This window comes from Misgurnus anguillicaudatus, chromosome 10 (genome assembly GCF_027580225.2).
Source record: "Misgurnus anguillicaudatus chromosome 10, ASM2758022v2, whole genome shotgun sequence".
Classification (NCBI taxonomy): Eukaryota; Metazoa; Chordata; class Actinopteri; order Cypriniformes; family Cobitidae; genus Misgurnus; species Misgurnus anguillicaudatus.
In genome coordinates this window covers 15,193,349-15,217,519 of record NC_073346.2, presented here as the reverse complement: position 1 = coordinate 15,217,519, position 24,171 = coordinate 15,193,349, and the positions used below count along the sequence as shown (strand labels likewise).

Sequence of the window (24,171 nt, the reverse complement as noted above, 5' to 3'; positions counted from 1 at the left end):
ATTTCTGAGAGGTTAGTAAGTTTATTCCGTTTAATGACTGGCACATTGTCATTTTACCAATAAATGTTTACAAAGACCACATTTTGTCTGGAGTATTGTTTTTTTATATTTCTATCATCATTATATAATTGTGCATACAATGGAGATTTAGGGTGTACAATTTGTTTTTTTAGTCTTCTCGAAACCTTTCATCTCTGAATATGCTTTTTTTGACTGGGCAGTCACCAATAAAATCCCCAGTTGAAGTTTTTTTTAAAAGCTTTATTAATAAGTTTAAAACCATGAAGCTGTTTAATCTGGATATTGTAAATTAATCATTACTGTGCAATTACAATGCAGGTTTATAATGACTATCAACATAAGGAAATAATTGATATAAAAACAAAAATATGCTCACACAATATTTATGTAAATCAATTGTAGGCTAACTGATGTGTTTAATGTGATCATTGCTTTCTTAGTTAGGAATACAGGTACATATAAGTTTTTTTTTTTTAAATAATTTCTATACTATAGATAAACTAGGGCAGCATGTACATCTATCATATATACTTTTGTTATTAGATGCTATGAACCAAATACATGGACACAAATTTTTACAAATACAAAATGTTTATGCTTTTTAGTTATGTGAGATATATCTTTAGTAAATCATAGTACCAAAAGTGTTGAGGGCCCCAGGTTTACAAATCCTCTTAAGTGTACAATAGGATTTAGGCGCCTGAAACAGGTCAATCCAAAACAAATTAGGGTCTGTCTTCTTATCACCACAGACACATCTTCACAAATTTCTAAGTAATGTTTTATTGCTTCAGTTAAAATCTTTAAAATCTCTCAGTTTTATTGTCAATTTCCATTGAAGGTGTGAAATCGCACTGTTGCTACAGAGTGCACAAAATCATTAATCTTTCTGAAGAACAAACCTGAAAAAAGGCTTAAAAAAACACCAGGCCTAAATTTATATTTACATAACAGACTCAATACAGATTTAATGCTTTTCTTACTGAAAGAAAATGTAACACAATTCATCAGAGATGTTCTATAAATAAATGTTATAAACAAGAAACAAGTCCTTTCTAAGAAAGATGAAAGATGCACTTTAATTTATACACTTTAAAATTAGTGTGCATACATTTTAGAATGAAAAGAGGATTTAGATAAATGTTTTATTTCTCTTAGAGCCATATTCTTACTCATTTCAACAACTGTAATAGTGAAAAAAAATCCTTACATTTGGGTTGCAAATTCTTCTCTTAGGGGTGGTTTCACGGACAGGGATTATTTTAAACCAGGACTAGGCCTTAGTTTGATTAGGAAATATAACTACTTTAAACAAACTTGCCAAAACATTACTTGTGTGCATTTTGAGGTAACACAAAAAGCACTGGTGTATTTTAAGATATGTCAGTGCAAGTTGTTTTTAGTTTGGACAGCTCTTACATTTATTTTAGTATAAGACTAGTCTAATCCCTGTCTGGGAAACTGTCCCTATATGTTCTACTCACAAAAACCTTATGTGCATAGATAGACACAGGAGAATGGCAGCTAAACTTAAAATTATTTGTAAAGTATTATAAGTACACCTTTAGCGACATCTGGTGCACAATATTGTAATTGACTTTTTATTTAAGAGATCAGTGGTGGCCCATGTCCAATTTCACATCAAAGCATGTCTCAAAGCCACATGCAAAGCAAATACAATGGGAATATAGAGTCTCTCTCTCTCTCTCTCTCTCTCTCTCTCTCTCTTTAAACAATGTATGTAAATAGATAAAGCATTTGTAAATGTTACAGTCACTGAAAGCTATCAGCTACATGAGCTGTTCCCTTAAAGAACACAATACAAGGAACCGGTTACATTGTTTTCAGGACTCCCTGTGAAGACAAATGCATTTCCTCTAACACAGTGAAGACCAAACACATCAAAGAGGAAAAAAACAAGTTTGCTCAAATTTTACTTTAAAGATTGTGTAGCATATTATTTTCTTTATGTGTAGTGTTTACATATTTTAATATAAGTCTTTTACACTTTAGTATTACAGTATATGTATATTATATTGTTAACCTGCAACTAGAACTAGTGAGCCATTGTTGATTATTGGAATAAATTATAATAATGATATTATTTTTATTACATTTTTTTATTTTATAGACACAACAGTGCAATATCATATAAATCCTTTTGAAATGTCATATCTAATGTGCATCATATCCTTATTATGCAATATTATTTTAAAGTACATTCTGAGCATCGTTTCAGTAGTGCACCTGCATTTCATTGTAGGTGTCAAAGCCTATAGTGACAATAAAGGAAATCTAATCTAATTAGGCTATTGCTAATGTAACATATAATTTCGATCATAGTCCGTTTTTTGGCTCCAGAGTCTAAAAAACTTTCTTCACAGAGCTGTTACAAATGCATTTTGTAACTTAAAACTATGCAATGGAAATAATTCCACCAATCCTTGTATTTTTTTCTTCAAAATTGCTTTAACATTTAACCTTGGTGTATACTAAACTAACCACCCACAAGGGCATATGAATATATGTATATTTATGTGACGTCAAAAAAACTCTTTGCTATTCACTAAAAAGTATTTGCCCCTAGCCCATAAAATGAATCATGATATAAGTAGAAATAGTTAATGCTGTAATCACTGTTACATTGTTTAAATGGCGATGTATACTGTAATCCAACATATTTTTTAAGTAAGAAGGAACTCCCTCTCCAAAGGAGAAACAAATACTTCTGTCTTCTATGAAATTATATCACATTCACAGCAACGTTTCAGATCTTTCGCCCCAATGCTTTGAACCAATCACCGTACGTGTTACTCTCGTTGAAACCGTCTCGCAACCAATCATCGTCTTTGTTCTTTGCGGGGTGGCAGTGTGGCGGTAATGTTATGGAGTTTTCTCTCCTGCTCATCAGTGACAAATAGGAAACGCCAGGCCTACTGGAAACGATTGATTTTACGACTGTAAATCATCAGCATTCAAGTGGTGGTGGTGAATAAAATCCTTTAAGTCCTGTATGAGACCCACAGAGAGCATCGAAACATGGTGGTTCTCAAAATTAGAGACCAGGTGAGTGATGTCCTAAACAGCTAGCCGAGCTAACGTTAGGCTATAAAAATGCTAACACGCTAGTGAACAAATCAGCAACCTCGCAGATTTGACAAAGTCTTTTAACTCGAGCACTAGAAAGCTGTTAAATTTTGAAGTGCTGCATTATATCGTAACTGAAGGTTCAGTCGAAACGTAGTTTTTAGATATATGTCAAGTTAAGCAGCATGTATTTAGCTAAGAGCTGCAAAGCTAGATGTGCGCAAGCCACGATATCAATATAAAGTATTTTGACGTATGAGATGTTAAATATATACTTTCTTGAGTCATATTGTGAAATATGTCAATTACACATTTGCATAATTATTATCTATCGGGCAACAGTTGGTCCATTGAGGTTAGTGAGTGGTTAACATCCTTGTGTGATAATGGGTATGAGGATGCACATATATTCATAGTTTGTTTTATGGGTTTGATACATAGTTCAACTAAAATGAAACCGATATCTGCATACCTAAAAACAACTTTGATGAGTGCACGACAGGTGTATGGTTTCGACAGTATTGTACGTGTTATATGTAATCCAGTCATGCCTTGTAGTTGTAATACAACGATTGATTTTGGTTGGGTGATTGGGCATCTAATGTGTTATCTTAACTTGTATGAGAGGTCTCCAGAGTATGAAGCACATTTAAATATAGATTGACTTTACAAGTGGAGTAGCCTTTTCAAGTATTTTAACATTTAACCTTTGTAATAATGCTTCTTTTTGTTGAAAAGGTCTTTTATTGCTTGCATCATAAAATAACATCACATTTCATCCATCATCTGGTTATGCAAATGTCAACAGGTTTTTGGGATCTCAAAAAAAGATGCTTTGGTGGGTCTTATTATTTGCTATGTTATAGTCTCATTGTGAGGTGTAATGCATAGTGAGCTTTTCTTTGGACTTTCAATTGAGCTTTATTGTTTAGTTCTTGTATGTGCATTTCATTCGTAGAGTAAGATTGATTATGAGTAAGCTGAACTCATACACTTGCATTGCATTCACATATATGCATTTTGCATGTGTCCAGAAGTGACCTGCAATGCATTATGGGTTTGTACGTTATCAGTATCTTTTTTGCTGGGGATCAAACCCATGACCTTGGCTTTGCTAGCGCTGTGCGCATCCATTTGAACTACAGAAACACAACTCTGCCTGCAGATATGTGTTTGCATCACTCAGGGTGTGTGTGTGCGTGTTGTCTCTAGAAAGGGAGGATGAGGAGATGCCGAAGAGCCCATCTCTATGGTGATGGCATTAACTAGAGGAGCTTGTTTAATGGAGACATGGCACGATCGCACCTCTTTAATAGACATTGACTTATGTATGCAACAGGGTGCATGAGACAAACAGAGCCTTGTCTCAGCGTAGAGCCGTAATACGCCGCTAATGGAGTCTTTTCAAACTAAGCTTTCTGCAGGCACAAGTGCTTATTTGTTATGTTGTCACGACTGTCTGTCAGAATAAGCCTGTTTTTAGTCCTCACTGACAACCTGAACAGAGAATAACTAGATGAGGCAAAACGGTCTGGTTAGATGTACTCTCTTGTTATTGAATAGTGTGTATAAAACAAAGACACCCTTCTTCATAGTATATGTTAAATTTGGTGTATGTCACTTGTATAGGAAATGGTGAAATTATGTTGAATGTCTTGCCATTCTTGTTGTTCTCCAGGGTAGTGCATGCCATGGTATAAACCCTAAGGCAGATTAACCCTGAGTAGTTATCATTTTCACATTAAGCAGCTAGAAACCATTTCACAACACTCAAGAATGTGTGACTGAATACTTCCTGTTACTTTGTCATACTGTACATACTTCCCATACGTCTCAGCAAGTCTGTACTGCAGGGAATGTGGAATGCATGTGTATTGTTTGTGACGCCTGTTTTCTCCGGCAAAGCTGGAGATGCAAGAATATAGATAAATAAGGTTTCTGCACAGGGAAGATTCAGGTGTCATTCATTTCTTGCATACTTTGTATTTTCATCACATCTTATCGCTTGCTTAATATTTCTGTTTGTGAAAATTGGTTAATTATTTATTTACAATCAATGGAAACATGGATTTATATGCTCCTTTCACATTGGTGGATAACATCAATGAACACTTTTTTAAAATATTAATATTATTATTTTAAATATTGCTACTTTAAAAGTGTTTTATCTATTTTTAAAACTCTCAAAGGTTCAAAGATGCTGAATGAATTAACTTTGTAAAAATATGTACAAATATTTAGATTTTCAACTCTTGTCTGCAGTGAACAGTAAATTTGGTGGATATTTACCTTTTAAAAGTCTGATAAGAAAGCTAATTTACAAGATTATGTGTTTTCTGATTTATATACTTAAAAAAACACCCCTAGTTTGCAATAACTGAATGTTTTTTTATACTACAAAAAGTTATGCATTGCCAGAGTTTTTGGTCAATGCAGATAGCAGAGGGACTGGTGAGACAAAGAGTCATGTTTTTTTCCCCATAAAGGATGTAAAATGTATATTGTTATATAATCAGTTTTTAAATGTATTTTATTATAATTCAGATTGATTTTACAAACTTAAAGTATTATTGTATCACATATACCACATAATTTAGCAAGTTATTGCATTTTTATTTAATATTGTGCAGCCTTACTGCCTAACACTCACACATTATGTATACTCATACATTATGCAGTTCAAAGGAGCAGAGTCCAGCATTAAAACTGCCTAATACGGTGCAAAAAATGCCTGAATGCATCTTGTAGTTTGAAGAAATTAAGTCCAACATAAATACTTCCCAACATAAAAAACAAGTTGGGTCATGTGTCAAATAATCAGATCACTTCATGTCAGATAATCAAATGCGTTGATATCTGTACATGAAAATACATATTTTTTCAAAATACACAATTATGCACATACATCATCTATAAACATAATGTCTAAACAAACGTTCTGACCTGGAACAGAAAACTGGTTGTAAGGGTACATTTTTTTATTTTTAATTATGATTTATAATGCTAATCTAAATAAGCTCTCCGTTTATATATGGTTTGTTAAGATAGGACAATATTTGTCTGAGATATGATGATTGCTGGAGAAAATCTGGAGTCTGATCAAAAATAAAATCTAAATATGGAGAAAATCGCATTTAAAGTTCAAAGTCCAAATTAAGTCCTAGCACATATTACAAACAAAAAGGTTTGTTAAGCACTCTTTACAGACTTACAGCTGTACTGACATTTTGGACTAAATTGGGAAATTGTAAGCTTAAATGGGAAATCCCCAAAGAGCTTGTAGGCGAGTTTCTGACCAATTATGTTTGCGATTATTCTGCATCCACTCACAAAAATAAAGTTTTGATATATTTACTGTAGGAAATTTACAAAATATCTTAATGGAACATGATCTTTACTAGGGATGGTATGATAAATGCAGATACGCACTATACCTGGCCGATAACGATTCTGAATCTCGGCGGCGATATTATGAACAGCTTTTTCATGTCCTTAACAATAATTTCAGATTGATAGTTTGAGTAGTTTATTACATGGATTTGATAAAGCGACACTCATCAAACATAATCAATATACATTAGGGATGCATATCAATTAATCGCGATTAATCTATAGCAGAATAAAAGTTTTTGTTTACATCATATATGTGTGTGTACTGTATATAATAACTTTGTATAGTTAAATGCACACACATGCATGTATATATTTAAGCAATGTTTACATGTGTATATACATTTCTATATTTATGTATAATTTATATTATATATAAATATAAATACTTAATATATAAATATATTTTTTTCTTAAAATTATACATGCATGTGTGCATATTTATATATACATAATTATTATACACAGTTCACACACATATATGATGTAAACAAAAACTTTTATTCTGCTATAGATTAATCGCGATTAATTGATATGCATCCCTAATATACATATTCTTCTGTATCATGAAAATACCTGAAAACGTTCAAAGAACAGATATGAATGTATACTTAAGCCATTTCCCAATGGCTCATCATTTATACCAAACACTGCCAAACTCTTACTAAAGATCTCCCCTCAGGACTCTACTAAAATGTCACAGTTCAGCCAAGTTTTTCATTGTCAGCTCTCTGACTTAATTCTTCTCTTTTTTTTCCAGCCTGCCCTGCTAAAAGCTATTTTTAATGTCGATCCAGATGAAGTACGCTCTCTAATTTTCAAGAAAGAGGATGTGAATGTCCAAGTAAGATTTTTACCTGTTTTTTTATAGAACCACTTGTTCATTACAGGCTGAACTTATTTAAAGGCACAAATGTGACAAGTCTTTTAATTTATTTTAGGACAATGAAAAAAGGACACCCCTGCATGCAGCTGCCTACTTGGGAGATGCTGAGATTATAGAGCTCTTAATATTATCAGGTGAATTCATGTAGAATATTCATCGTGATGAATACATTTTTTGCGACCTTCTCATGTCTCCGTTTGATTCCAGATTCTTCAGATGTGGCTTTGATGTATTGTTGTGCTTAATTATTTGTCCATAATGAATCTGTCTGTTCTGGCAGGGGCGAGGGTGAATGCTAAAGACAATAAATGGCTGACTCCTCTCCACCGCGCTGTTGCATCCTGCAGTGAGGTACTTCGACCACAGAGCCAAAATCAAGTTATAGATGCTCTTACAAACACACTCCTGTATATTTAAACTGAAAGCTGATCAATTGTGACCTGAGTTGTAGTTATATAAATAACTGAATTACAGACTATCCACCCGCACATTATTCTTAAGGAAAATAAATGAAATGCATCAGATTATTCATCAAGCTTTTTGTTTGGCCCTTTGCCTTCCAGGAGGCGGTGCAGGTTTTGCTTAAGCACTCTGCTGATGTGAACGCTCGAGATAAAAACTGGCAGACGCCTCTGCATGTGGCCGCCGCTAACAAGGCAGTGCGGTGCGCTGAGGCGTTGGTCCCACTGCTCAGCAACGTCAATGTATCTGATCGGGCCGGACGAACCGCCCTGCACCACGCTGCCTTCAGTGGCCACCTGGAGGTCAGTAGACAAGCATTTGAACTCTTGTGGGTTTTAAAAAATCAAGTAAGCTTACTGCCAAGACTGCAATGTGCATTATATCCATATGGATGGATATCCATATTATGTAGATGTGTATAGCTAATGAAGAAATGTTGCAGAGAGACACACATGTAAAAAGCCAAAACGGAGGATACCTTGTGGTATGGGAGTAAAATGGTTAAACATGAGGCTATCAGAATTGGCATTTAAAACCTGTCACGTTTATATATTCAAAGGGAAAATATGAAAATAAGGGAAAAGACTGTATAGTTTTAAGCAAAAACATATGCTAGCACAGTTAGCTCCCTCTTTCAGAGCAGCAGTCCTGCAGTTTCCCTTATGTTCTTGGGTTCATGGTCTAGCATTTTGCTGTTGCATTATCAAACAGTTTTATTGCATTTTTCCTCCATATCTTGTTGGGCTTCCACAACTAATGAAATATTCGATAAATTGATAAAAAAATATGAAAATAGGATGTGCCTGAAATAGCCCCATATCCGTTTATTCACTATTAACTTCATTAGTCCACTAATATAGAAGGAGTGAATGAAAACAAGTGACTAAATTCGGCCACTTGGAGCAGATGCATCTGACTTTGGGGCAGTAGCAAGTGACGTCACATACCAATCTATTCGACATTTGTTATACACTATTTTCATTATCAAATATTATAGACTAGTATTATCGAATATTTGTTTATCTGAATATTACAGGCCCAATATCTGGCGATCCTACTTAAAATTTTTAACATAAACATTTCACTAATGTTTGACAAATAACCTCTGTTTTAAAAGTTTGCATATTATTTTTGTCAGATGGTGCGAATACTGCTCTCCAGGGGAGCCAATATAAACGCATTCGATAAGAAGGACAGAAGAGCGATCCACTGGGCAGCATACATGGGTGAGTGTAAACATGTAACAATATGTCTGATGATCTGCGTGTTTTGAAAGTCTTTCAGATCATCACCTATTTAAATTTTGTGTCTTAGGTCACATGGAGGTGGTGAAACTGCTGGTATCTCATGGTGCTGAGGTGACGTGTAAGGATAAGAAGGCATACACGCCTCTCCACGCTGCCGCATCCAGCGGCATGATCAGTGTGGTGAAGTACCTGCTGGACCTAGGAGTGGATATGAATGTAAACATCTGCCAAACTATCAACCAGCTTTAGCTTTGGCATTGCTAGCACTGTTCTCTGCTAATTGAGAGAATTACACTCTGCCACTAATTCTGATGAAAATTCAGCATTTACTGTGTGGTTTGTAGTTAATTAATAATAACCTTTTCATATCAAAATTCATACCAGAAGCATTAAAGGGACACTCCACTTTTCGTGAAAATATGCTCATTTTCCAGCTCTCCCAGAGTCAAACATTTGATTTTTACCATTTTGGAATCCATTCAGCTGATCTCTGAGTCTGGCGCTAGCACTTTTAGCATAGTATAGCACAATCCATTGAATCTGATTAGACCATTAGCATAAAAATTAACCAAAGAGTTTTGATATTTTTCCTATTTAAAACTTGACTCTTCTTTAGTTACATCGTGTACTAAGATTGACGAAAAATTAAAAGTTGTAATTTTCTAGGCAGATATGGCTAGGAACTATACTCTCGTTCTGGCGTAATATTCAAGGACTTTGCTGATGTAACATGGCTGCAGGAGGCGCATTGATATTACGCAGCGCCTGAAAATAGTCCCCTTAGTAACTTTCAATAGCAGTGGATTATTTTCCGGCACTGCGTAATATCATTGCGCCTCCTGCAGCCATGGTACGGCAGCAAAGTCCTTAATTATTATTATTGAGCACAATGCTAATGGTATAATCAGATTCAATGGATTGTGCTAAGCTATGCTAAAAGTGGTAGCGCCAGACCTGGAGATCAGCTGAATGGATTCCAAAAAAGTAAAAATCAAATGTTTAACTAGGGGAGCTGGAAAATGAGCATATCTTCAAAAAAATGTGTCCCTTTAAGAGAGCAGAGTGTTCTGCATATGAGAGAACATGTAGCTAACTGGATTGCACCATAGCGCTTAAATTCATGCACTCGTGTTCTGCTTCAGGTTGTCTTGCGTGACATTTTATCTTTGGATTTGATTACAGATGAATGAGCCAAACGCGTATGGGAACACTCCGCTGCACGTTGCATGCTACAATGGCCAGGATGTGGTGGTCAATGAGCTGATCGAGTGCGGAGCGAATGTGAACCAGGTCAACGAGAAGGGTTTTGCTCCACTGCACTTCACCGCTGCCTCACGTCATGGAGCGCTTTGCCTTGAGCTCCTTGTTGGCAATGGGGCTGATGTCAATATTAAGGTGGGTCTTCAAGATACTATGTGATAAAACGTCCCACCTGCAGGTGTGTAGGTGGCGGCATAGCATACGGTGTAGCTCAACTTGATCTTTGCGTTGAATATATATAGGCATCCATTCAATTTCTTTTTTTGAAACTGATAAAATCTCTGCATCTCAAAATGTCTGAATAAACAGCTAAGCTATGATAACCTTGGATTAATTTGCCATTTTCACACAGAGTAAGGATGGTAAGACCCCTCTGCACATGACTGCAATCCACGGAAGGTTCTCAAGATCTCAGGCGATTATTCAGAATGGTGAATCTTTGATGTGGCTTTTTTTCTATTGGTATGGTGCACACTCGCAATATCTAACGTTTTGTTTGTATGTGTAGGTGCTGAGATAGACTGTGAAGATAAGAACGGGAACACTCCTCTGCACATCGCTGCTCGATACGGACACGAGCTTCTCATCAACACGCTGATCACTAATGGAGCTGATACAGCCAAGTAAGAATTCCCATTCCCAGAATTCCCATTAACTTAATTATTGAATTTATATGTTGTTCTTGACACCCCTAAGACTCATTTTTGCAAAGAGTCGTCTATCAAATATGCATTTAAACAGGTGGACACACATTCAATATTCTGTATTTGTAATCGTTATCCAAGAATGTTTTAATTGATCCCTCATGCATAGTGTTATTTTTCCTGCAGGAGGGGCGTCCATGGCATGTTTCCACTGCATTTGGCTGCTCTCAGCGGCTTCTCGGACTGCTGCCGTAAGCTGTTGTCATCCGGTAAGCGGCATTGCTGCTGAATTAGGCAGGCGATGTGCTTTGTGTGCATGGATTGATTTTTCTGCCACATTGCTTATAAGGATGTACTGAGCAGGTTTTTTTGCAGGCTTTGATATAGACACCCCTGATGACTTCGGAAGGACCTGTTTACATGCTGCTGCTGCTGGCGGGTAGGGCTTCACACCCACCACCACCTAGTCCAGGGTTTCCCAAGCCTGTTCCTGGAGGCACATTTTCCTATTCACACACACCTAATTCCACTCATCATGAGCTTATTAGTAGAGACTCCGAGATGGGGTCAGATTTGGGAGACATCCTAAATATCCACTGTTGGTGTGCCTCCTGGAACAGGGTTGGGAAACACTGACCTAGTGTACCCCAACCTTTTTACTCTTTGAGAGTCTAAAAATGTTTGTCGCTGCAGGAACCTTGAGTGTCTGAATCTTCTGCTTAACACGGGGGCAGATTTCAACAGGAAGGACAGCTTTGGAAGGTTTGTTTTTTCTTTTTGTTTCTATAGGTCCTTGTATTAATGTCAACACAGGTCATATTCCCCCATTATGTTTATAATGGTTGTCCAATTTCCTTTTAGAAAATGACTGATAATGACGTTTAAGCCAACAATCTCTTTTCCAGGACACCTTTGCACTATGCAGCTGCAAACTGCAACTATCAGTGCCTGTTTGCTTTGGTGGGTTCAGGAGCCAATGTCAATGAGCTTGACCAGAGGGGCTGCACCCCCCTCCACTACGCCGCTGCTTCTGACGCCGATGGAAAGTGAGTTACAGCGTCACGGATGACTGTTGGATGGGTAATGCTCGGAGCAGTGTGAATTTACAATTCCCTCACAGTCCCTATTTAGGTGCCTGGAGTATTTACTGAGGAATGATGCTAACCCAGGGATCCGAGACAATCAGGGCTACAATGCAGTACATTACGCCTCTGCTTATGGACATCGCCTTTGTCTAGAGCTGGTGAGGGATCACTTAAAATCACGTTATTCACAATAGTATGAGATGAGTTTATTCTTCAAATATTTTTAACAAGTTTTTGTTGTTGTCTTAGATTGCGAGTGAAACTCCTTTAGATGTGGTAAGTATTGTGATACTCAACATAAAAGGCGAAGTAGTCAATTTTTTACATGTATGTGTGGGTCTGCGTACAGCTGGATTTTTGAAACCATGTGTACATTGTACATGCGCCAATAGCTGAATGTAGTATGTTGCCCAATAGATGCATTGCATTTTGTCACAATGCGCATGCGTTGAGCGTCTGCGTACACACACATGAGTCAAATAAACTATGCTTTGCAAGGCTATGTGTTCAACCATGCACGTACATGTAAAAAACAGACTTTTTCCCAGCTAAAGATCCATTCTCTGTGGTCTCACTGTGACCTAATCAGGTATTTTTTGTCTTGTCTTGAAGTTAATGGAAACCTCAGGGACAGACATCTTAAATGACTCTGACGTACGTGCTCCCGTCAGCCCGCTCCACCTGGCTGTGAGTATAATCTGTCTGTTTGTTCAACAAATATTAGCAAGCACCAGACAAATAGAATAGGAGAATATTGTGGCCTTGGTTGGTTATCAGAAAAACTTGAATGTTGTTGATCTGTCTCAGTATTCAAAAATCAAGTATTTATAACTAATACTTTTCTCAGAAACCAGATCCCTACGTAGCTGTACTCATTTACTCTTTATGGTCTTTATCATGTTTATTGCAAAATAAACCTCAGGAAGGTTGATCATGACATATTACTTTTTAGTGAATGTATATTCTTTATTGAACGTAAACTGGTATTACTTCCTAGGTCTGTGGTCCCCTCTAATAAAACATGAACTTGGCTATAATATGTAACATTTGTCTTTAGGCTTACCATGGGCATCACCAGGCTCTAGAAGTACTTGTTCAGTCGCTGCTGGATCTGGATGTGAGGACGGCACAAGGACACACGCCGCTGGACCTGGCTGCCTTTAAAGGCCATGTGGAGTGTGTGGATGTTCTCATAAACCAGGGGGCTTCCATCCTGGTGAAAGACTACACACTCAAACGGACCCCCATTCACGCTGCCGGTACGCCTTTAAGCACAAAATTTAATTATTGATAGTATATTGTTGTGTAATTGGCAAAATCACTCGTCGTATGTATTCTTAATTCGTAGCCACAAATGGTCATTCCGAGTGTCTGCGTTTGCTGATTGGGAATGCAGACATGAAGAGTGCAGTGGACATCCAGGATGGAATTGGCCAGTATGTATAACATCTATAAACATTAATTTCCATGTGAGGAGTTTAGATGCAAAACCCTCTTTAAGTGCGACTGACATGTTTTCTTGTAAATGAACAATTTTATCAGGCTCTCATGTTTAGGTTCAGTAATTTCACTTCAATAGCATTGAAAAGATTATTAGTCAGTAATTGAAATGCTTTATTTTCATAAATGTCACAAAGTCATTTCATTGGTATTTAAAGGTGGAATACGTAGAATTTGCGCCAAAACAACAATAATAACAAATGACGTAGATTAATGACGCTCTGAAGCAACGTGGAATTATGGGATTTGTAGTCTTTAACTCAACCGCTGATGGCCGTCAATCAGACGCAAACGAGAAATCACGTTGACAGATAAGGTAATCAAGTCTTATAAATGTTGCATTTGATGGCATCGTTTATTTCATTATGTAAGTTTATGTGTGATGTACAAAACGAAATTGTTAGTCATAGATCTTACAGTATTAGTCCAAATTCGATGGTTCACACATCACACAATAACTTTAAACTTACAATCTACAATGATTTTTCACATAATGTATAGAAAGTACAAATCTTATTGTGAAGTGTCTTAAAATGACCATTTAAATTGCTGTACCATACGTCTTGATGTGCATATCGTCCGCGGGAAGACGCGCTGATTACAGTCTACACACTAATGTTGTGATCAATATAATAGCATACGTTTTTTTGAAGGGTTTCGGATCAAAACAACTCACCCATCGCGTAAAACACAAGCACTGTCTAGTTAAATGTTGTCGCGAAGCTCTCTCCATCCAGATAATGCAACACCAAATTGATCCTCTCTCGTTTTGTTCCAAACTCTTCTTGGGTCGTTTGGTTGGCCCGTACGCTTACGGGAGCTGTCTTTGCTGACACAACCTGCGGCAGACGGTAAAGAGTAACTTAATCCATAAGTCCATAAGCAAGCGCGTAGCCCGACAGTTCCTCGCATAGTTCCGCATTTTTCCACGAAACTGGCTGCGTCCGAAAACTCAAGGCAGTGAGGACTTGTTGCCTCGCTGCCTCATGAGGAAATGACTTCGGAGACATGAAGGCAGCTCAGAAAAAAGGCTTTCGGACACACTTCAAATGCAGCGTGTTTGAAATATAAACAGAGACGCCTTTGTGATAACTAATCACATATTCGAAAACTATAATACTAATTTCTTGCTAGAAATGCAATTAAAATGTGTAAAAAGTGAAAATATACCTTTATTTACACGAAATTTGCGCTCCAGTCGCTTCCTTGGCCGCCATTTTATTTTTTCGAACTCGACCACTGTTGTCATGTGGTTTTCACGTCAGTAAAGGAGGTGACAAAGGGTCACATGGATATTAACGTCATTGACAGGTGACTGCACTGCTCCGTGTCAATGTTTTGAATGGCAATTTTCTCACGATTTACAAGTAGTTGAAAACATTACAGATATTGATAATAATCAGCTGGACAAAATATATAACTGGCCTAGTGGTTTTTGGACATTTTACTCCAAATATCTTACAAATTGCACCTTTAACAAATTTGACTCTGTGGCTGCAAAACCCTCTAAGTGCATGGAAGCTTTTTTTTTGGCAAAAAAATGAAGAAACTGAACCACACATTAGGAGGCACTATGATCCATGTCACTGCCACATTCGAGTTTTATTAAGGTCAGAGTACATTTCACGCGTGGTCGTTCATACAATTCATCTTTCGTGCACTTAGAGGACTTTGGTAAAAAAAGCTATGTGGCGTTTAGTGGATTCTGCCAACAAAGCAGTGTTTCTGAAAGGCCTGAGGCCGGGATTAATTGATTTGAAACAAAGGTAGTTGATGAACATATAATACATTTGGTTTGGCGAGCATTTGGTTAATATTCTCATTTTTGACGGAGGTGGTGTTTAGCGGCTTTTGCATCTGAGCTCCTCAACCATTCCTTAAAGAAGGTGACTTGACTAGGGATGGTCATGTACTACCATAAACAACACAAATTATGTGCATAAGAGTGGTCCTTATATTATATAATTAATATTCAAAAAATTGTGCCCAATTGGTGAGGTGAGAGCATGAACTTTCACAAGTTGAAAAATAAGGACCACCCTAATGTGCATATGTATGTGACATTTAGTTTTTATATAAGTGAAACATTAACAATAATTTCAGCAATGTTTTCAATATTCATATTCAGCAGTGTTTACTACCAGTACTTAAAAGTAGTGATCACGCAGTATTAATCATATCTGTGTTTGTCAGGACTCCTCTGATGTTGTCTGTGCTGGGTGGACACACCGACTGTGTTTACTCCCTTATTAATAAAGGAGCTAATGTAGATGCCAAAGACAAGTGGGGTCGCACTGCTCTGCACAGAGGGGTAAATCATGACTTTTGAGTATAAAAAACAATGTCATTTGTACTAGTTTCTATATGGTAATTTACAGCATGTTGGATTAAGTTGAGCATGTGTGTTGTTTCGTCCAGGCGGTGACGGGTCATGAGGAGTGTGTCGAGGCTCTGCTGCAGCACAGTGCCAGTTTCATGGTACGGGACTGTAGGGGACGTTCACCGGTGCACCTCGCATCCGCCTGTGGCCACGTTGGGGTTCTGGGGGGATTTCTGCATGCTGCCCAGTCAATAGAGACCATACCTGTCATCACTGACCAACAGGGCTACACACCCCTTCACTGGGCCTGTTACAACGGTGAATAAACACTCACTAGATCCTGTATGTTTACATCAAGTGTCATGACACAAAGGCAGACATGAGTTAAAATCGCATGAACAAGTCAAATGCCTATTTTTGTTTCACTCTCCTGAAATATTTGACAGTACAGATTCACAATGCACACATTGATTTAATGCAAACAAGCTAATGTTATTGGCTTGGTGTGAAAAGGTTCGTTGCAATGCATTGATGTTTGTTTTATAATCATATTATTGTGTTAAATCTATTGATTTTTATGTATCTAGCCCTTAAAGATCAAATCCCAAAAACATTTTTCACCTGCTGGAGTCTGATGGTCTTATTTGGGCACACTTAGAAAGCTGGTTTGGTAAACTACAATCAAATGTGTTAAATTTCTTTATGTTCTTGACAGGACATGACACTTGTGTTGAAGTGTTGCTGGAGCAGGAGTTTTTCCATAAGACAGAGGGGAACACGTTTAGCCCCCTTCACTGTGCTGTGTAAGTGGATTTGTTTTTTTTTGTGTGTGCGCATTAATGTTTGAGAAGTATGTGAGTATTGAAGCTTTATTTTTTGACCTTCAGGATAAATGACAATGAAGGAGCAGCCGAGATGTTGATAGACACTCTTGGTCCTGCCATCGTCAATTCGACAGATTCTAAAAACAGGTACAACTGTACTTTTATTTATTTTATTTTATTTTTAAGGTGGGTGTTGTAATGAATCCTATTTTACAGGAACTGTACATAAAGCAGTTTTTATAGTGTTTATATAAGTATACAGGACGTTTTTCTCCCAAACCTAACTCATGCTGTGTCCGAAACCAATCCCTAATATAGTGCACTATATTTGGCCTTTTTTTTTGTGGTGTCTGAAACCTGAGTGAAGAACTTTATTCCCTACATTCGTTTACTACTTTTTACCTACAATGCACTCTGACTTCGAGGTTACATTCGATGTCTACTCGCTCACTCACTATTTCCTTAGTAACAACGAGAGACGCACATGTAACTGCAATCAGCTGAAGGATACTGACTGTAAACACCAAACATTTATGTTTATACACTTGTTAGTTCTTGTTGTCAGTTATTTATTTATTTTGCTTTTTAAAAATAAACAAAGTAAAAATAAATGCGATACCTTTTATTTAAATTGAATACATATGTTTATTAAATATAATAAATTAACATAATAGTAAATAGGTATGACGTGCAGTTGTTTTGTAATCTTTTACCGTTTCACAGTACAATCCATAAAGCCACTCCGTTGTAAGGGTTTATGATGAATCTCTGCGACAGCTCTTTGACGCATGGTATTTATGTCAGTGTCCATAATCTCTCACTCATTTTCTTTCATTTCTTTCCCATATAGTGGACTCAATTGTCATTCGCTATAAAGGGAATAGTGAATGAGTGAACGAGGTAGTGGTTTTGGACACAGCATCAGTAATGTTTCAGATAATGCATTTCCAATCATTTACTGCTTCACTGTAATACTTGAGTATTCTTAGAAAAGGATAAAAATATGAATGGCACCAATTAAGATCAACAAAGCCGTCGACAAGCCAAACGCTTGTCTTTGATAGAGTTTGCAGTGAGGTTGTAGTTTTCTACCACCCAGTACTGAATAACAGAATGTGCTACACATAATTGCATATTGCAGACATTGATTAAACTCTGGAGTCTTATAGGCTGTGATTGTTTCTTCTCTGTCAGGACTCCTCTTCATGCTGCCGCGTTCACGGATCACGTGGAGTGTCTACAGCTCCTGCTGGGTCATAATGCACAGGTGAACTGTGTGGATGCTGGAGGCAAATCTCCTCTCATGATGGCCGCTGAGAACGGCCAGACAAACGCAGTCGGTGAGACTCTCAAGTCTGTGTTTTTCATGTGAACGATTAAATGAATTCAAGAGTTTGTGTGGTGACGCTGTTCTGTGTTTTGCAGAGGTGTTGGTGAGCAGTGCAAAAGCAGACCTTACGCTGCAGGATGCCAAGAAAAACACTGCGCTCCATCTGGCCTGCAGTAAGGTGAGAAACGCTCCCTCAGTTCTTTATGGCTTTTTTCTTGACAAAATCTCCCAAACTCTAGAGATTTGTGCCTTGGTGTCTTTCATTTGAGTTCCTGCTAATTGTCTTGTCATAAGGGCTGTCACGATTATGAAATTTGACGGTTAATTGTCTAATAAATTTTGGCGATAATGACGATTCATTGCCTGTTTTAGGGCTTTGATGTTTAATTCTCATAGATTTTTTTGTTCATAACATTTTTTTTAAAGGTGACATAAAATGGTTGAACGGAGTATTTATCCTTGTTCTGTGATGTGACATGTAGACAAAACATTTTTGTTTGGGTCTGTAATGCCTTAGAAGCTTCCTAAAAACCTCTCTCAGATAGCTCTATTAGGGTGGGGGATTTCAAACAAGTGGTTTTGCACCTATTTGGCTCCCCCTACTGGCTTAACTTGCAATCTCATTACTGATTGGCTGACTTTGCTGCCACTCAAAAAATGTAGCCAATTATTTTAAAGTGGATGGCAGTTAGATGCCTATGATGTCATAAGCATCAGTTTTTCAGATTGGGCTGTTTTCTGGCTGACATTTCTAAAAGAGGAATTTCTATGAGACTGAGATGTTTAGCATGTTTAGCACTTTTTGTATGTTTGTGATTGTGGGTAGACTACCATTATTCAACAAAGACAATGTAAAAATGGTTTTTCATTCTCTGTCCCCTTTAAGGATTGTTGTGAATATTTAAATTTAATCTTTTCCAAGATATACCTAGCAGTAAATATGAATATCTTTAAATGCTGTTTTTCCACTGTATTAAATGACTTTGCAATGTACTGCATTTCAATGTCAGTCAAGAAGCGCCATTAGATACTGTCTTGTTAATACAGGTGCTGCTGCTCCCCCTTGTGTTTTTTATTGAGATATGCAATCATTGCGGTGATCTAAAATCATAGCGATGAGACGATTATTTAATAATTGTGACAGCCGTACTTGTCATAACTGTAAATACATGTTTCGGAAAGCAACTATAGCGATGGTTTGATGTTTTGTAATTCGTTTCATTGTTTTATCTCTTTAGGGCCATGAAACCAGTGCCTTGTTGATCTTGGAGAAGATCACTGACAGAAACCTCATTAACTCCACCAATGCAGCTTTACAAACGTACGTGCACAAGATTTTAGCATTTATTTAGCTATATTACATTATAAAAAATCTAATTTTATGGTTGACGTTAATGGATTTAATTTTTTTCCAGGCCTCTGCATGTCGCTGCTAGGAATGGCTTGACTGTGGTCGTCCAAGAACTACTAGCGAAGGGGGCTAGTGTGTTAGCTGTGGATGAAAACGGTAAACCTTTTTTTAACCTTAGAAAAATCTTGATTATTGTTAATAATGCACAATACTTTTAGGTATGCTCAAAACAATACTAGTAGATATTGGAAGTTGATGATATTTAAGAGATAATGTATAGGTAGCAGGTTGTTATTGCGAAAATAAGCCCTTATGGTGTGATCAGGACCTGATGTAAAACCAAATGTCTTGTATTACACTGAAGAGACGTATTTTCCGTTTTTTTCCGAGTTTAAAGGAAAACACCACCGTTTTTAAATATTTTACTATGTTCTTACCTCAACTTATGAAGTAATACATACCTATCTTTTTTCAATGCCTGCAATTTTAATCTTTGTACAGCGCATTGTGAACGTGTTAGCATTTAGCCTAGCCCATTCATTCCTATGGCTCCAAACATGGATGAATTTAGAAGCCACTAAACACTTCCATGTTTTCCCTAGTAACACGAGTAAGTATGGTGGCACAAAATAAAACTTTTGTTTGGATCCTAAGGAATGAATGGGGCTAGGCTAAATGCTAACACATTTAAGAAGCGCTGTACAAAGATTAAGTGCACGCATTGAAAAAAGATAGGTATGTATTAATTCATCTAAGTTGAGGTAAGAACATAGTAAAATATTGAAAAACTGTGGTGTTTTCCTTTAAAATACGACGTTCATATGTCAGAAACATATTTTTTGTAATATTAAGCTATACCGTGTGTTATTACTTGTAAACAGTTGTTATCTGGGAATAAAAAACCTGCAAATCTCATGGCTGGCCAATAAGAATCAAGCATTCATAATTAACTATGTAATAAATAAGCAATAATGTACAGCCATTATCAAATGAATAAGTGGCCTTTACTAATCCAAATACTTTGTATTTTAAACATAACATTGTTCTTTTAATCTTTTTTGACCATTGTGCAACAACATTACTCTTGCATATTGATATTGGTGTTTCCATACTCATGAAAAGTCTCGTCTCATGTCTCCGACAGGTTACACCCCCGCCCTGGCTTGTGCTCCTAACAAAGACGTGGCAGATTGCCTGGCGCTAATCCTTGCCACCATGATGCCAGTGTCCCCCGGAGGAGTTGCGGTGCCCAGCCTGGCATTCAGCGCCATCAATCATTACACCAGCCCCTCAAAAAGCGTCACGTTCGACAGTCTGCCCATGCTCCGCTCCGAACACAGCTCCTATTGCAGCTTCAACAGCATCGGGCGCCACGACGGCTTCTACAAGGACGACGAGCTAAATGACTCTGACTCTGAGACCTACTGAGGCGGAGGAGAGGCGCACATCTTGTCTTAATTACCGAGCGGCCGGCCACTCCGCGGAGCCTTAAGAGTCTCTACCCGCAACGCACACAAGAACGTACATGTATTTATGAGGCCCTCCCAGCCACTTATTCATCAGCTCAACCTCTGCCAGCACGTCTCGCCCTTTAGCAGATACCTCCGAGTACTCTGCTTCACCCACGCAAATGCGGTGGATTGGTGGGCGGACCTCCTGATATGGCAATAACAAGACAAGAATCAGCAGCCTGGGACCAATGTTTGCACATGGGCAGTTTGACACTGTCATTGTGATTTTGGGATTTTTCAACTCCTTTATGATCATTAGGGAGGATATGAAATAGTCCTTTACTAAAGACTAGGGGTTATTGTGATGCTTTCAACAGTTTAAAGTGAAGTGTGCACTTCTGAATTGATCATTTAACAACTTTGGGGGAAAATGATTTATTTTTTAAAATGTGATTTTAATACAAGGAAATTTCTCTGGCCCTTTTGGGTGGAAAATCACAGATTTAGTAAATAGTTTCGAAACTACAAGGACATTAGCATTGTTATGCTTTTGGTCACGAGCATGAGTGAAGTTAAAAGCTATCTGTCTCCATCTTCAGTTTTAGGATAAATTATTCTTTTTATCTATGGTATTTATTTTACTTTCCATAACTATCATCATCATCATCGTGTGCCTTCATAAATTACTGTATGGAAGGATGGGGCAGCTCGGAAGAACAAATCTGCAATGTAGAAGGAGAAGTTACACAACACTACGTCTGTGAAAAGCACTGAAAATGAAGAGGCAAACGGCTCCCAGCATGCTTTGCTCAAGGATGAGGAACACTGTGTAAACCAATGGTAGAACAGAATTTGATCTCTTTGTATGTTGATATATGAATATAAATATATATTATATTTTTTCTGGCTCTTATTAACATTACATTTTCGGGCAGGTATGTTCATTTTGATTTAGCAAACAAAACCACTGAATTCTTCTGTGATGGCCTGTCAGAAACCTGTCTCTTTTCAAACTTTGATTTTGGAATGATTGAAACTGGAAATCTGTTTAATACGGCTTCACGGCTGAGTGGGGGTCAGCAGGTATCTGTGCTTGCTTTCTTGTGGTAAAAGGAAAGCGAATGGTGCAGTGGATGGTCACTGCTTGCCCCCGACTCAGAACAAGAGAATCCTGTATATTTTATGGTTGATTAAATAAATGAGTTGAGTAATTTGAATCAATTTTGTCAATTTGTTTAACAAAACTGTCATTGCTATGCAGAAAGCAGGGGTGACTTATTTTTATTGTGAATCTTTTGAAAACCAACACATGTAATTCCAATGAACTCTCGATACTGCCAGTCATTATAAAGAGTTCAAGAGAGAGATTCTAATAGATTTTTATGAATGTATTTAGTGATACATGATATAGCGAATACTTGAGGAATCAAAAAGATCAAGCAAAAAATATTTTTAAAAAAATGCATAAAACATGGTGAAAATTGATTGATCAAAACTATTTTTATTAAAGCCTTAAATGTCGGTAGTACGCATGACAGTAGTTAAGCAGAAGATGAAATGGCAGTGTACAATTTTCAGAATAATTGCAATGAACTCTCAGTACTGCTGTATTCCCATTCATTACGAAGACTTCATGAAAGTTCGACACCTGCAGTCTTGTTTTTCTGCACTAACTGATGGTTCAGGAGAGTTCAGATAGTTTATCTTGATAGGCTTTAGCTTGAATTATTGCTTTATCTAGCTTGTCTTGAATGATTGTTTGCCGGATTGACTGGCTAAAAACTAAAAAATCTTTTGTGTGTGGGAAATAGGAAGTCTTTCACTATGTTTATTTGTTCATGTTATAATACTGTATGCCATTAAAAAAGAAAAGTTGAGGCAACTAATAGTTGAATTAACTCAAAATTTTTAAGCAGCATGAACACTTCCTTTTTTAAAGGGGTCATATTATGATTTTTTTAAAGATATAAAATAAATCTTTGGTGTCCCCAGAGTGCATATGTCAAGTTTTAGCTCAAAATACAGATCATTTATTATTACGTTAAAATTGCTTATTTGTAGGCCTGAGCAAAAATGTGCTGTTTTAGTTGTGTCCTTTAAAATGCAAATCAGCTGATGACACAATGATGGTTTGTTTCAATTGAAACTGAATTGTGCTGTCATTTATTTTTTTCCTCTTTATCTCTGCATTAAATGTCAGTGCGGTGGTTGGATAGTGCAGATTAAGGGAAAAAATTATTGTAATTGGCCTTGCTACCTACCTCACAAAACAGGTGAAATCTGAACGACCTAATTTTTCACATGCTTGTAGAGAATGGTTTACCCAAACTAAGTTACTGGGTTGTTCTTTTTCATAGGTTGATAGAAGCACTGGGGACCCAATTATAGCACTTAAACATGGAAAAAATCAGATTTTCACGCTATGACCCCTTTAAAATGCAAATGAGCTGATGAAATGCAAAAATTAATCGCAATGCTGGTGGTTTGTTGAAATTGAAACTCAATGCTGTCAATTTTTTTCTCTTTCTCTGCACTAAATGGCAGTGCCGTTGTTGAAAAGTGTAATTGGCTTGCTATCTACGTCACAAAACAGACAAAATTTCAATTACGTATTTTTTGACATGCTTGCAGAGAATTGTTTACCAAAACTAAGTTGGGTTGCTCTTTTCATGTTTTCTGGGTTGATAGAGGCACTGGGGACTCAATTATAGCACTTAAACGTTGAAAAAGTTAGATTTTCACGCTATGACCCAAAATCTATTTTATAGTGTACCTTAGTTACCCAAAGTGTTATTAATTTGTTGAAATGTGTTAATTGGTCATTAAATGGTCAGAGTATTTTGGTGCCACTTAAAAAAGCATTTTAGTCTACACTGTCCAGAATAGTTAAAAAATCTTTCCTTTAGCTATCACTGGGGTGGTGCCCTTTCAAAAAGTACACCTTTGTACCTAAGGTGATCATATTATTAATTCAGAGATATATATTGTTACCAACGATTGGATATTAGTATACCTCAAAGGTTTATATTGGTATTAGGAACACCATACTAATACTGTGTTTGACCCTCTTTCGCCTTCAGAACTGCCTTAATTCTACATGGCATTGATTCAACAAAGTGCTGAAAGCATTCTTAAGAAATGTTGGCCCATATTGATAGGATAGCATCTTGCAGTTGATGGAGATTTGTGGGATGCACATCCAGGGCACAACGCTCCCGTTCCACCACATCCCAAAGATGCTCTGAGATCTGGTGACTGTGGGGACCATTTTAGTACAGTGAACTCATTGTCATGTTCAAAAACCAATTTGAAA

The 24,171-nt window shown here is 37.1% G+C and overlaps 1 protein-coding gene across 1 annotated transcript; it reads left to right on the top strand.

Moving 5' to 3' along the window:
• Positions 1–2,854: 2,854 nt before the first annotated feature.
• Positions 2,855–22,075, top strand: ankrd28b (ankyrin repeat domain 28b). The gene is made up of 28 exons (XM_073871949.1): positions 2,855–3,087; positions 7,259–7,342; positions 7,440–7,518; positions 7,665–7,735; positions 7,948–8,148; positions 8,985–9,072; positions 9,161–9,310; positions 10,283–10,488; positions 10,706–10,784; positions 10,862–10,976; positions 11,184–11,266; positions 11,373–11,436; positions 11,691–11,759; positions 11,903–12,043; positions 12,129–12,240; positions 12,332–12,358; positions 12,695–12,769; positions 13,140–13,341; positions 13,431–13,518; positions 15,776–15,893; positions 16,001–16,220; positions 16,618–16,705; positions 16,790–16,873; positions 17,921–18,066; positions 18,152–18,234; positions 19,295–19,377; positions 19,472–19,563; positions 20,552–22,075. The coding sequence occupies exons 1-28, from the start codon at positions 3,061–3,063 to the stop codon at positions 20,833–20,835; spliced, it is 3,159 nt and encodes a 1,052-aa protein (XP_073728050.1). The 5' UTR covers positions 2,855–3,060; the 3' UTR covers positions 20,836–22,075.
• Positions 22,076–24,171: the final 2,096 nt, after the last annotated feature.